This window comes from Humulus lupulus, chromosome 2 (assembly GCF_963169125.1).
Source record: "Humulus lupulus chromosome 2, drHumLupu1.1, whole genome shotgun sequence".
In the NCBI taxonomy this organism is placed as follows: Eukaryota; Viridiplantae; Streptophyta; class Magnoliopsida; order Rosales; family Cannabaceae; genus Humulus; species Humulus lupulus.
This window is the reverse complement of record NC_084794.1, coordinates 296351538-296367249: the sequence shown is the minus strand read 5'-3', so window position 1 is coordinate 296367249 and position 15712 is coordinate 296351538. Positions and strand designations below refer to the sequence as shown.

Below are 15712 nucleotides of genomic sequence, written 5' to 3'. Positions count from 1 at the left end.
TTATACCCTTCCATATTAATTTTATTTATTTATTTTTAATGTTTGTTGGGATAATTTTATAGGACAATTTTTTTATGTGGACTTCACTTTAAGCCTTACCGGTAGGGCTTTCAGTGTTTCTCGACCCGTGAACAGTTTTCAACGCGACTTTTTTTTTATGACCGTGTATATTGTAGCTATTTAGAATATCTTGCAAATTTTCAGAAAATTCCGAATAGTTTACGGTACCAAAAACTAGGTTCAAACATGTTGTTTTCCACGCGCATAAAAAAAATTAGTCACGCGTGCAACAACGTGTTTGAACCTAGTTTTCGGTACTGTAAACTATTCGGAATTTTTTGAAAATTTACAAGATATTCTAAATAGCTACAATATACACGGTCATAAAAAAAAATCGCGCCAAAAACTATTCACGAGTTGTAAACACTGAGAGCCCTATCGATAGGACTTAAAGTGAAGCTCATACATGAGAATTCTCCTAATTTTATATATCCAAAATTTGCTTAACTCCAAGAGCCACTCTTATGCACTTGTCATGGTTTGTTAACATACAACAAAACCTAATCAATACGTGACAAAATAAATCTGTCCATTTCTTACCTCATCACTCAAGAAAGACAATATGTATTTTTTTGTTTTTTTTGGGATTTTCCAAATCGAAGTAAACCATAAAAGATGAATAGTATGTTCAATAAATGAAGTTGAGGTTATTGTTGTCATTTTCCCTACCTTGTAAAATAATTTATAGTACTGTTTTGTTGAGTTGAATATTATATATATTTGAGATGAAACTTGTTTAGATTCATGAGTTTCCTCTCTCCCTTTTAAAAAGCCATTGAGTCCAAATCCAATCCAGTTCTCACACATCACAAAACAAAAACCTCTCATCAATTCAATTAGTACTGTTATATATATATACACACATATATATACATATATACAATTCAAATTCATCACAGAGAGAGAGAGAGAGAATGAGATCGAAGAAGGAGTGCCATCCTTTATTGCTGAGAGAAAGGAGTATTGGAGGAGGAGATTTGAGCAAAATCAAAGGCAGCCATGGACTGACAGCAATGGAGATGGAAGCACTCAAAGGTGTGTGTGAGGCTTTTTTACCATCTTTGCCTAATATTCCGACCAATAATAAAGAAGAGAAACAACTCATCTCCATCTCCATGGCCATGGCCATGGCCTTGGCCAGTGATAATAATAAAGCTGTGAACCAGTTCTTGGCTTCTTCTGGGGCTCAACCTCCAATCCCTGACGAGGTCCGTAAATTTATTATTCACACAACTACCACTCTTTTTTTGTTATTATTAGTACTAAAGTCTTCTCAATATATAATATATATGATGACCATCATTATGATTATGATTATTATTATTATTGATGATGATGAATATGATGGTCTCTCTTTCTCATATACCCTTTTTAGTCCTTTTTTTGTTTATCATATATAGGTGTTTTAATTTAGCACCACACGTTAATATATATATAACCCGTGATATATTCTATATATATATATATATATATATTAAGTGTGCGTGATGTGTCGTTGTTGGTTTGTTTTAATAAATAAAAAATTAAATGCTTTCTTAGATTTTGGTTGGAATTTGTATATATAGGTTGGTTGGTTGAATGGTCCCTCTAGCTTTAACTCACATTCACATTCACATTCATTAACTAATGAGAATATAACACCTTCACTACACTACTATTAATTAATTATAACACTAATTAAGCTAAATTACAATATTAAGTTGAGTGATGATGTATTATGATTATGATTATATATGTATCCTACTAAGGCTTCATTTTAGTTCTTACTGGTAAGACTCTCAATATTCTCAATTTGTGAATAATTTTTTATGCGATTTTTTTATGACCGTGTATATTGTAGCTATTTAGAGTATTTGTAAATTTTCAGAAAATTTCAAATAGTTTACAGTACTGAAAAATAAGTTCAAACATGTTGTTGCACGCGTGACTAATTTTTTTTTATGCGCGTGTAAATCACTATGTTTGAACCTAATTTTCGGTACGGTAAACTATTTGGAATTTTATGAAAATTTGCAGTGTGCTCTAAATAGTTACAATATACACGGTCATAAAAAAAATTATGCTGAAAACTGTTCACGGATCAAGAAACACTGAGAGTCCTACATATAAGACTTAAAGTGAAGCTTCTATCGAATTTTTTTCATATATATATATATATGTGTTGACAGATAGGAGAGCTATTAATGAAAAGATCATCGGTGATAGAAGGGAGATTGATAGTGAGAGCGTTGCTGATGATGCTGGGAACCAAGATGGGAACACTGCTGCTGTGTGGCTCACTTTGCTTCACTCCCAAATGGCCTTTCATTAACACCTTCCCAGCTATGCCATTGGACAAGAGAGAAAAAGTCCTTCAAAAATGGCTCAAACATAGCTTCTTCACACCTCTCAGGCTCGCCTTTCTCTACCTCAAAGTCGTTACTTTCCACACTTTCTTTGCTCGGGTACATTGTTAATTATTCAAAATCTAATTGATTAAAAATGTAAAAAACACTTTAAATAAAATCTAAATATAATATACGTATCACATTTATGTCAAGATCAGAAATAGCTACGTAGATATATTGTTTGTACGTACTTATGTTTAACTTTCTTGACACTATTTTCAAACATTGCCCATTGGCAACGGTCAATTTGGTTGTTATGTGTAACATCCCATTTATTATGTGTAACATCTTTATTTTTTTTTGTTAAGAGTATCGACTCATTAAAATTTGACACAAATGGATGTAAAATATTCATCAAAATATTACACACAGTAATAATGTATCACTATCTTTTTAACAAATACGCATTGACTAAACTAAATTTCCTCTTTACTTATTCTAAATTTTGGATTATTTGTAATCATATCATTCCAAATTGAGTTGTATTTTTTAATCTCATATATATATATATATATAGTTGTTTGTAACACTTTTCCATGCATCGACAATAATAAGTTTACGTGAATCGAAACAAATTACATGAATGAATTGATATGATACACAAATTCTTGTGTTTCGAAGTTTCATTGACGAAGAAGAACAAAATTAATAAATAATATTTGCAGGTTGACGAAAATGGAGAAAACCCAACATGGGAAGCCATTGGATACCAAGTAGAGAGAGACGAAAACCTTCCCCAACTTCCCAAAGAGAGGCCACTCGACAGAGGCACTGTCCAAACCATTTACGAAGACGACACCACTTTCCTCCGCTCCCTCTCCCAGAAGGGCCTAAACGACGCCGTCCTCCACCAAAACCTCTACAAGATTCGATGCGACGTTCTCATTGTCGGCTCAGGCTGCGGCGGAGGCGTCGCCGCCGCCGTCCTGGCCAGCTCAGGCCAAAGGGTCATCGTCCTCGAGAAGGGTAACTACTTCGCTCCCTCAGACTTCTCCTCTCTGGAAGGTCCCTCCTGCGACCAGATGTACGAATATGGCGTTACTTATGCCACCTCGGAGGGAACGGTGGGGATCATGGCTGGAGCAGCCGTCGGTGGTGGCTCCGCCGTCAACTGGTCGGCTTCCATTAGAACCCCGAAATGCGTTCTCAGAGAATGGAGTGAGCAGAACAAACTCGCTCTTTTCGGGAGCGAGGAGTACGTTTCCGCCATGGACCGTGTCTGGGAAAGACTTGGAGTGACCGAAAAGTGTAAAGAAGAAGGGTTTCAGAATCAAGTTCTGCGAAGAGGGTGCGAGAATCTGGGCCTGGAAGTGGAGTTCGTGCCGAGAAATAGCTCGGAGGATCATTACTGTGGCTCCTGTGCCTATGGCTGCCGAAGAGGGGACAAGAAGGGTACTGACTCGACTTGGCTTGTGGATGCTGTCGAGAACGGTGCCGTTTTGCTGACCGGTTGCAAAGCCGAGAGGTTTATATTGGAGGACAACAAAAATGGCATCACTGGAAGAAAGAAGAAGTGCTTGGGTGTTATGGCGAGAAGTGTGAGTAATGGGGTGAAAAAAAGGATTCAAATTGAGGCCAAAGTCACTATTTCAGCTTGTGGGGCTCTCTCCACTCCACCACTGATGATCTCTAGTGGTTTAAAGAACAAGCACATTGGAAGAAACCTTCATCTCCACCCAGTTTTAATGGCTTGGGGGTACTTCCCCGAATCGAATACCGATTTCAGAGGGAAGATCTACGAAGGAGGAATAATTACTTCAGTCCACAAGGTGGTTTCAGAGGAAGGCTCTGAAAATAATGTCAAGGCCATTATAGAAACACCTGCTTTAGGCCCAGCTGCGTTTGCTGCACTCTTTCCCTGGACCTCTGGAGTTGAGATAAAGAATACGATGATTAAGTACTCGAGAACAGCCCATTTCATCACCATCATCAGAGACCGCGGGGCTGGAGTGGTGAAGAGAGAAGGGAGAGTGAGCTATGCGTTGGATGATTCGGACAGGGCTAACATGACAGCAGGGTTGAGACAGGCGTTGAGGATTCTAGTGGCTGCTGGAGCAGTTGAAGTCGGGACTCATAGGAGCGATGGACAGAGATTGAAGTGTGAAGGGATTAGCAAGAGTGAGTTGGAGGAGTTTTTGGACTCTGTATATGCTGCTAAAGGGCCCATGTCAATGGAGGAAAAATGGACAAACTATGGGTCTGCTCATCAGCTTGGGAGTTGCAGAATGGGGATCAATGAAAAAGAAGGAGCTGTGGATGAGAATGGAGAGAGCTGGGAAGCAGAGGGGCTGTTTGTTTGCGATGCTAGTGTTCTTCCCAGCGCCATTGGGGTTAATCCCATGATCACCATTCAGTCAACCGCCTACTGTCTCTCTAAAAAGATTGCTGAATCTTTGACGAGGAGAAAAACAGATGACAGAAGTTGATCTGTTGTCGTTGCTACTGTGGAGGTAAACCATTTATTTAATAAAAGATGACGATTTGTTATCTGATTATTATTTATTGTTGAATGTTTTTAGTGACGATTTCATGTGTTGTAATAAGGGTTTAGCAGAATACACGTGTTGTGTTTCTGCTGAAGATGTAGATGCGTACAATGTTATATATATTCATAGTTGGAATATTATTGTCATAGAATAATATTGATTCAAACTACTTGTTTACTTGATTATTACTATTATTATTACTTGAAAATGCCAGCAGAGAAAGATGAGAGCAAAATAGTTTAGAAGTGTGTATATATATATAGAGTACATATTGATTAGCATTAGCAGCCAGCAAATTATTGATGTTAAAAATGCCAAAATTTACAAATGAAGAGAGAAGAGGGAGAGGTATTGGGTATATTGGAGCGGCGCTTGGTTGCTTCACTGCACTTGGCGCGCGCCGCACAGACAGGTTCGTACTTTAAGATCAATTGCAGTAATGGTGGGAGTGGGAGTGATTGCCACACGCACCATAGAAATAACAAAATGTGGATCCAACTCTCTGCCTTTTCTGGCTTTGCTTTGCTCCAATATTAGCCATTATGTGACTCCCGGCCGGGGTATGTTTAGTAGTGCATACAACAAAACACAGTCTCAGCCATCAGAATCAGTCTCTCGGAATGGCAAGGGAACAGTCTTCACAGCCCTGTACTTTCCTACATTGTTCAGGTGCTCATTCTCTATCCTGTAAAATTTCAACAAAACTTGTAAGCTCTACCTCATTCTCTATCATTCATGACTCAATATATACATGTAGAAAAGAAGCAGAGAAAGTGGTACCTGTAAAAATTCCAATGCCCACGACGAATAACTTCCAATGAAGCCAGAAGAAAATCTACCAATCTCGACTCAACAGCTCCAATTCGGAAACCCATCACTGTTTCCACCCATGCTACTCTTAGAACAATATTCAGGCCCTGCAATCCAATCCATTTATTAGAACTTCTTTCCATTGTAAATAGCATTCATAGGGAGGAAAATGATGAGAAGAGAAACCTACCATGGAAACATAGTAGACACTTTTGTTCTTGAGAATCAAATCATCTCTAAGCCATGCGTTTTTGGATTTTCGGTCCAGAAGACCCCAGTCCTTGACAAAATCCCAGTACAGCTGATAGACTGTAGCCACCACAGAAGTGACCAACACTATTGAAAACCACAAGGGGTCATGGTGAGGCTGCCTTGAGTAAGTTATTCTAGCTCCAGCAGCCACCATTGCAGACACATACTTGCCCATGTTAGCCAAATGTGTGGGGTCAGATTCGTCAAACCATCTTCTTGCACACTTTAGTTTCATTCAAAGAAGAAACAAAATCACATGTTAACAGCTATGCTAGATAGATACAAGTAAGTACTCTCCTTTCAAACTTAGGCAATTATGAGGAGAATTAGTTACCTGCATGGCACGCCAGTAGTAGGGCGAAAATGAGATAACATAAGCAAGTTCACTGAAGAGCCTTCCAGAGTGGCAGGTTTCAAATTGATGCTTTCTAAAACTACCAGCAAGAAAGTAGCAGGCTGTTGACTCCATGTGTCTCAGCAATGTAATCTATGAATGAACAAACACAAAGTCAGTTTGGTTAATAACTCATTCATTTCCATTGCTGTCTTACTATCTTGAGTAGTAGTAAGTAAGTAAGTAAGTACCTGGCTAGTGAGTTGGTCAGCCATGAAAAAGTCAACCATCAAAACCTGCAGAGATAGATACAAGCAGTACCCTCGAATCATTAAGTATCATCATATGAAAAACTAGTTGAATATAAACAAAGCAGCAGCCAAATGTACCTTGTAGAATGGAGAGCAAATTATGTTGCGAATGACGCGGATGAAGCAGTACCGGGTTGGACGATAGAAGATGTCAAATGGGCAAACCAGGAATGCTATGAAAACCTGAGATAAAACCATACCATTAGACCAACATGATCATGGCTTCGAGTGAGTCCTGTCTGAACTTTTATTGAGCAGTTAATTACTAATTATACCATAAGCAGAAGCCCTGGAATGGCATCAACTTGGCGCGGAGAAAATCCACTGGCCCTTAGGATTAGATGTAGGACCATGGCTCCTACAACTGCAGTCATGAAGGTTGTGCATATGAGAAAAGCATCCCTGTACTTAAGAGCAGTACTTGGCGAGAATTCGAATATGAAGTTGTAGTTGATCCTTGTGTTCTTCCACATAAACAGGTTACATCCATACATAAACAGGTGCAAACTCAGCAATGCAAACACACTGCACAGTAGTCAGTCATTCATTCAATCAGAACATATTATTAGAAGATTTGTTTGTACTGATATTTGGTTTTCATTACAATTCTAAGCAAATTATGTTACGTTTGGTTTCATGATTTTAGGTTACTTGGGATAGAAGATGAGTAAAAAGAGCACCTGAAAACAGGGTAGACAGTTTCCATATAAGCAGTTCCTTTGCTGGGGGAGAAAATTCCTGATATGTGTGCCAGCATTGCGTACACACTGAATAGTGATACAAAACAACCTGTCAACAACCCTGCACCAAAAAACAACCAAATAAATAAATAAATATGATGGGGAATTCTGCTACCGGGCTTCACTTTAAGCCCTATCATTAGGTTCAAACATGTTGTTGCACGTGTGATTAATTTTTTTTATGCGCGTAGAAATCAACATGTTTGAACCAAGTTTTCGGTACTGTAAACTATTCAGAATTTTTTGAAAATTTGTAGGATGTTCTAAATAGTTACAATATACACGGTTATAAAAAAAATCGTGCCGAAAACTGTTCACAAGTCGAGAAACACTGAAAACCCTACCGATAAAATTTAAAGTGAAGCCCAATAGAAAAATTGTCCAAAATATTATATCATAAGCTTTATTAAAAGGCTCACCATATAAAATAAAGATAATAAAAAGTAAAAAATTGTAGAAAAAAAAAGGGTTCACTGTTATAAGTGGCCCAACACTAATTTCGTGAGTAAAACTCCACTGTCCAAATAAGTGGCCAGCAGGTTTGTAGCATTGGTTAATGGAGCATTAGTTAAAGCTTAGTCACATGACTAATCATGTCTACAAAACAATTCAATTCAAATCAAATTGATGATGTCAAAAGAAAGATGGGATTTTTATTCAATAAAACTATAATGTCATACTTTCTGTGGTTGGAAAAGCTCTTTCATGGTAGTAGTGTTACCTTTTTTTTATATATATATTTTATTTGATTTATTGGACCGACCATTAGAAGAAAAAGGTTCAAAATTTTGTTGAAACTTTGTATCATTAGGCCATATAATTAATGGTCGTAAAATAAAGAGATCAAAAGGTAAAAAAAATAAATAAATAAGGGAATAGAAGAGAAACGAGTCAAATTATTTACCAACAAAAAAAGTGACCATGTGAGAATCTTTGTGCTGATGGGGCCTCAAGAACTTCATTGCCTTTTTTCTGTCATTGTTAGCAAAGTGCTTTATGAATATGGACTCCACTTCGTCCATTAGTCTAACAACCTTATTGAAAACAACAAAATCATCTAATTAATATAAATATATATATAATCAGTACATGTAATTAATCTTAACGAATTAGAAAACTATTAAAAAACCCATTTTAATTAAACAATTCTAGCTGTGTTTGAAAAGAGGAAAAAGACAAGTGTGGTTGTCTCACATTTTTCACCTTTAGATTTAGTTTATTGCTATTGCTAATATTGATATATATTGTTATATAAACTTACTAAACAGGTGGCAAACACTACTTTTGGAGCTGTTTTAATTATTTCTTACGCTGAACCAATTGAGATGAAGTCAAAGAAATAAACTAATAATATATCTAGGGAATTTCGGGGCTTAAAAAGGAGCCCTATCGGTGGAGCTCTTTTGTGTTTTCGATATGTGAATAATTTTCGGTGCGATTTTTTTTTTTAATGAATGTGTATATTGTAGTTATTTAAAACATTCTGTAAAATTTCATAAAATTTTGAATAATTTATAGTATCGAAAACTAGGTTTAAACAAGTTTTACACGCATCATTAATTTTTTTATGAGTGTGGAAAACAACATATTTGAACCTTGTTTTCGGTACTGCAAATTATTCAGAATTTTCTAAAATTTTACAAGATGCTTTAAATAACTACAATATATACAGTCATAAAAAAATCGCGTAAAAAACTATACTCACGAATCGGGAACACAAAAGAGACTCACCATATATGGCTCTTTTTCTAACCCCTAACATAAAAATACCCTATATATATATAATACTTTAGTTTGAATAATCGATCAATCATATCATCAAATAGATTAACACTATTTTACTTGGCACAACAACAACACAATCTTATGGGTTGTGGAGGACACTGGAGAGGACCCATTTAGACGCCATTACACCCCACTTTTATTAATTATTATTATTATTATTATTTATATTTATTGGACATTGATTATAATTTCTCTCAAATAAAAGTCATATATATATGTATGCATCTATGTATATGTATATGTATACGTATGCATGCGTGTGTGTGTAGAACTTTTACCTTATCAGAACTGATGAAATGTGATCTCTTCACGGCTTTAAGATAACTTGCGGAAGCTTGCTGATTCGATACCTGTTTTTCCAATTATTATCATTTAAAAGGAAAAGCTGTACCAATTAATGATATGTTCCAAATCATCAAAATCCAACCAAATTAAAGGGAATATAGCTATTTCGTAGTCTCTCTCTTATCGAAATACAGATTTGGCCTATGACTTCAATAATTTGATATTGTGCATATTTGATACTCTAGTCTCAAATTTGAATAATAAAATTTTATCAATTTGACCAAACTGACATCAATTATATACAATTAAGTAATTAAATTTAAATTTGAAACTCATATAATTAAGGACAGTTTGATGATGTTGATAAATTTTATTGACAAAATTTAAGTCTAGGGTCACAGAGATAGTATTATTAAAAACATAGAGTACTAAATATGTATTTTGATCAAACACAAGATACCAAATGAGTATTTACCTAAAATTAAATAAAGAGTTATTGAGTAACAACATTTGAACAATAATATACTAATTTATTTGTTTTTTTTGGACAACAAAAAAAGTTATAATTTATATATATTTTAAAAAAAAAAAATAGTTTGTTAGAAGAATTTCACATTCTTCATGTGAGTATAGTCCCCTCTCTTGAATGAGAAGGCTCCAGCCAAAACAACCTTTGAATAAAAATAAATTGTCACTGCATAACATAGGGCTTTCTACCTATAAATAAATAAAAATTAATATGTTACTAGAAACATTTTATTAACTTAATTAATACTACCTTATCGAATTTCTTGAGGATTTTCACAAAAGCAACCATATTCAACGTGCTGCCAAAACAAATATCAAAAACCAAAATTAATAATTGGATTAATTAGTGTAAAATCACAAATAAAAACTTTATTGTTATATGTATAATATATTACTCCAAATCAAAAGTGGAAAGCCACTACTATTGTGGGAGCGTTTTACAAATACTGCTTTTCCAAAAGTTCACTTGAAAACAAGGCAAGTTTTGGGGAACCATTTAAAACTCATGTATGTTTGTTTCACTTTTAACAAATATATACATATATAAGCTCTACTCGGTTGAGCTTTTAATATTCTCGACTTGTGAGCAGTTTTCAGCGCAATTTTTTTTTATGATCGTGTATATTGTAATTGTTTAGAGCTATTCTGCAAATTTTCAGAAAATTCTGAATAGTTTACAGTACCGAAAACTAGGTTCAAACATGTTGTTTTCCACGTGCATAAAAAAAATTAATCATGTATGTAACAACATGTTTGAATCTAGTTTTTGGTACTATAAACTATTCAAAATTTTCTAAAAATCGCGTCGATGCTCTAAATAGCTACAATATACACGGTCATAAGAAAAATTGCGCCAAAATTTGTTCAAAAGTCGAGAACATTGAGAGTCTAACCATAGAACTTAAAATGAAAGCCGAATTGTTGTATATATAAATATATATATATATACAAATAAAAAAAGTTATATGCTTTATTTTCCATAATAATAACTTGTATTCGTAATTAATCAAGTAATAGTATAATAATTATATATATATACCTGTAAGTCTTGAGCAAACCAAGGCCTCTATAGAGCTCAACAAAAGCTCCTCTAATCATCTTCTCAGCACACTGAATCTTCTTCCTATTGATGTACTCGCCATGGCCTTCCTTCTTAGGGTTGTTGACCAGATCTTCCCAGAGCATGGAAGTTAGGGCAGAGATTGTTCGAGTGGGAGTGGTGACTGGAATGTCGATCCTCATGGCCATCTTAGGCTTCCCTTTCTTCGTTTTCGTTCTCGTCCCTAAGTTGGTGAAATTTATACCATTCTTCTCTAGGGTCGCTATGGCCTCAGCTGTTTCTGATATCTCTATTACTGTTGTCTCATTGTTCATAGATCGATCGTCGTTTTCACTCTCTGTATAACCAAAATCATATGCCATGCACAAATTATTATTAATTATTTATTAGATTATTTTGATTATATATAGAACAATTCTTTTATAGAGTTTTACTTTAAGCTTTATTGGTGGGACTTTCAGTATTTCTTGATCCGTGAACAGTTTTTGGCGTGATTTTTTTTAATGACTGTGTATATTGTAGTTATTTTGAGCATCTGCAAATTTTCGGTTCAAACATGTTACTTTCCACGTGTATAAAAAAATTAGTCACGTGTGCAACAACATATTTGAACTGAGTTTTCAGTATTGTAAACTATTCAGAATTTTTTAAAATTTTGTAGAATGCTCTAAATAGCTACAATATACACGATCATATAAAAAAAATTGCCTTGAAAACTATTCACGGGTCAATAATACTAAGAACCAGACTAGTAGAATTTAAAGTGAAACTTTAGCTAAGAATTACCCTAAGAAAGAAAAAAAATTCAAGTCCCAAAACCCCAACTGTATGTACGTGTGAAACAGAGATATCATATCTTTTGTTTTATTTAACTCAACAAACATACAAAGTAAAACAAACTAGTTTTCTTTGTTTTTGTGGGGACACACCTAGCTAGCTTTGATTATATATGGTTGCTTTTATTGGAATACTTTTATTTCCTTTTTTAGGAAATACATACATATATACACAACATATATATATAACATGAAAAAAAAATATATATATATATATATAATATAGTTATTTTGTCGGTGGATTAATAATCAGTTGTCTAATATTGACTATAGGATCTTCATTCTTTGACTATAGAGCCTCGAAAAACTTCTACATGTTTCTATATAAGTATATGATTTATTACATCTCATTTTCTATTTTTTGACCGATATAAATATATATTGTTTCTTCCTTAATATTTGGCTTGTTGGCTAGTATATATAAATATATATATTTATATATATATATCAAAACACAATAAATATTAATTAGCTAGTGTTCAAGTTTGGGGGGCAGCAGCCCTTATTTGTTTTTTTTTCTTCTTCTTCTTCTTATAATATATAAGTTAAAATATAGCCCAAAATTATGAAAAACTAAAAAGTAAAGCCTCCCCAACAAACTAAATTTAATGATACATAATTTTTGGCTCGATTCTAATTGGTTTTACTTTATTATCTTTACATAACTTAGAAAATTATTATATATTAGAAAACATTGAGAACCAAAATATGACATATTTTAGGTCAAAGTCTCGAGGTCAACCGCCGTAATCAAAATTCAAACCCCACAACAAGTTTTATTTTATATATATATATATATACGGACGAAATGGAATTTAACACAGTTTATTTATTTATTTATTTTACAAGAAAACCAATCATAACATATACTAGTTTGACCATATTACCCTCGGATTTAATTATTCTTAAGTGGGTTCTAATAAATTCATTATTATTAGCTTAATAAGAGAAAAAAAGAAAAAGAGTGTTACCGGTGTAATCGGAGCTCCGGGGAGAAGATGACCACGAGCAAGGAGCACTTCCGCCGGAGCCGAGCTTGGCCTGCGGCAAATTTTTCCGGCGACGGTCTTTGAGAATTAGTTTGAGGTCAACCAAAATCTGAAGCTGTTTGTTAAGAATTTCTCCTCTCTCAAGAAACTCATCTTCTTTTGTGACATAAAATTGGTTAACTTTGTTAAGCTCTTCATCTAATTTCTCGAAAAAAGTCTTCACCTATATATATATATAAATTAATTAATTTCATTAGTAAGTACGTACGTACCATAATATAAATTAATTAATATTAATACCTCATCTTCTTGAGAGAATAACTGAGCAAGCTCAGTTTCATAAATCTCATGATCTTCTTCACCATCCAAGCATTTACGCTTAACCTGTCACAATTACAATACAATTTTTGTTTAATCAAATAATAATATATCATCATTATGGCTTAATTATTTTGATTATTTATTTATTTATTTATTATTTGATGTCACGATGAGTTCGTGATATATAAGCGAGTGCGTGTACAACCGTTTCCTTTTTCCTATATGGTATTTCGTGAGAGAATAACAAAACCCTCCAAACTTTAATACAAAAATATCAAATATTATAAAAAATAAAAAAAAAAAAGAAACATTTTTTATAATTAGTACACATAGCTTTTAAAACGAACAAAGGCATTTTCACATTGATCCAGACAAATTGCAAAGAAGAAAGGACAAGAAATTTAAAAAAAAAAAAAAATTAATAAAGGTCTCAGATCCCTATATATATATAGGTAGTGACAAAAATGACCCCATCTTTTGATGCTTTGTGCTCCTAATATTAATGAGTAAATCATAATGATAAAGTTTCTTCTTCTTTTTTTTTTAACTGATTTTAATGAATTTTTTACTTTTTTTTTTACGTTTATATATAGTTTATTTAAACTACTATTGATCACGTGAAATTTACATGGCTAATCACGTATTAGTAAAAGACGATAAATATATAACTCATATTTATATATATTAAAGGGCAACAAATGTGAATACATATGAACTATGATGATAAATGGGATCCACGCAAACACACATATATATATATAAATATAAATATATATATGTAATAGGGTTCAAAACATTCACGGCACAAATAATAGTTGTGGTGAAATATGGAAATGAAAATCGACCCCCAACATCTCAAGAAATTATTGTAATCGTACATTTAAATTTAATAAATATTAAGAATATCTTAAAAATATTAACACTCAAATAATAATAAAGGTGGCAACTTTGGACCTCATATAGGTTATATACCATGGGACCCTTCTGCCTGTAAAGTCCGGTGATTAGCCTAATAATAACCAAAAATCTTAATTAAAACAAATTAATCTTTGTGAGATATACAAAACTCACTTGGACATTTTATGTATAGAAAGAAAGAGAAAGAGACTTGTACGTAATCATAACCATTCAAACCCAAATGAAATCATTTACACAATTCCTTTTTTTTTTTTTTACCGGAAATTGACGTCATCACATGTTAATTTTTCTTACCCAAAAAATAAAAAGCAATCTTGATTTTCGGAACTACATTTTATAATTTTCAGAACCCAACTCCTCAAAAACAGAATTCTGTCGCCGGAAAAACCCACCACCGGAAAACAACTCAAAATAAAAAATGCAATATATATATATAGATAGATAATTAAAGAGATTAATTAATTAATTAGTACCTGAATCAATTCAGTTTTATCATGATCAGAAGACGATGAATCAAAGAAAGAGTTGGCGGAGACTAATTTACTGGCAAGGAATCGAATCGGGTCGAAAATGGAGCGACCGAATAAGTTTGGGGTGTGATTGTCTCCGTCTTGGGCGGCGCCGGGGAGTGTTTTGGGAGCTGATTTCAGAAGCTTGATCTTCTTTACTTGCTTCTTGAGATGCCAGTAGTTGACGAAAGCTTCTCTCCATTCTGGTATTAGCTGAGCTTCAAGCTCCTTTGAGAACTTCACCATTTTTGATCAAATGAAGCCCAAAAGAAGAGAAAGAAAAAGAAAGAAAGAGAGAAAGAATTATATGAAGGGAGCCATGGAGAGCTAGCTTAAGTTTATATATATATATATAATATATATAGAGACGTGTTGATATTATAATTAAATTTATGTTTTTTTTTTATTTTTTATTTATTTTTATTTTGGAAGAAAGAAAGAAAAAAAGAATATATTCTATAGGATGGATATCATTTACCCAACAAGGTTAAAGTTTGTGTATTTAAGTCATGTATATATGTGAATTAAGTGAAACAATTGTAAGATAAGATTTGTATATATATATATAACATACATTATTTATGGTATTTTTGAAATTATACTAATAAAGTTGATGACTTTTTGTACACATAAGTAGCTAGGTGATGTATGTGACTATGCAACTGCCCAAAAGTAAACTTACTAAGCTATTTCATTTTGTTTTTCTTTTTATATATATTAATATAAGATTTTGTTCATTATTATAAATCCTATTCTTTTTTAATAAAATAATTTCTGCAATTAATTATAATAAATGACTTTTGTAATTTAAATTTACATGGTATAGTAGTCTCGGTCATTATAATGTGAAAGGTACTTAATTTACACATACAATAATAGATTGATACTAGAACTATTATTCTTATTATTTTTGGCAAATATATCTTCTTATTAATTTTACATATATATATTTTTCTGGAGAAAATTGATCAAAGACAACAACCTAATGGAATGGTCTCCAAAACCAGGCTTTGCAACCACTTAATTAATTAACAATTTTCTCCTAAATTAGTACTCATAAGTTTCTTGTTCACTTGACAATCTACAATACAATCTAGTTTC

The 15712-nt window shown here is 33.3% G+C and overlaps 2 protein-coding genes across 2 annotated transcripts; one reads left to right on the top strand and one right to left on the bottom strand.

The window, feature by feature from the left end:
* Nucleotides 1-778: 778 nt before the first annotated feature.
* On the top strand, nucleotides 779-5133 carry LOC133819992 (long-chain-alcohol oxidase FAO1). The gene is made up of 3 exons (XM_062253386.1): nucleotides 779-1268; nucleotides 2229-2504; nucleotides 3113-5133. Exons 1-3 carry the CDS (start codon nucleotides 975-977, stop codon nucleotides 4871-4873), a joined length of 2331 nt encoding a protein of 776 aa, XP_062109370.1. The 5' UTR covers nucleotides 779-974; the 3' UTR covers nucleotides 4874-5133.
* Nucleotides 5134-5159: 26 nt separating this feature from the next.
* On the bottom strand, nucleotides 5160-14925 carry LOC133819991 (phosphate transporter PHO1). Its single transcript, XM_062253385.1, has 15 exons — nucleotides 14576-14925; nucleotides 13164-13247; nucleotides 12846-13086; nucleotides 11018-11375; nucleotides 10229-10277; nucleotides 9444-9515; nucleotides 8285-8414; nucleotides 7321-7441; nucleotides 6916-7165; nucleotides 6719-6823; nucleotides 6581-6625; nucleotides 6330-6482; nucleotides 5934-6218; nucleotides 5714-5850; nucleotides 5160-5618 (listed from the first exon to the last, which is right to left on the bottom strand). Exons 1-15 carry the CDS (start codon nucleotides 14855-14857, stop codon nucleotides 5528-5530), a joined length of 2403 nt encoding a protein of 800 aa, XP_062109369.1. The 5' UTR covers nucleotides 14858-14925; the 3' UTR covers nucleotides 5160-5527.
* Nucleotides 14926-15712: the final 787 nt, after the last annotated feature.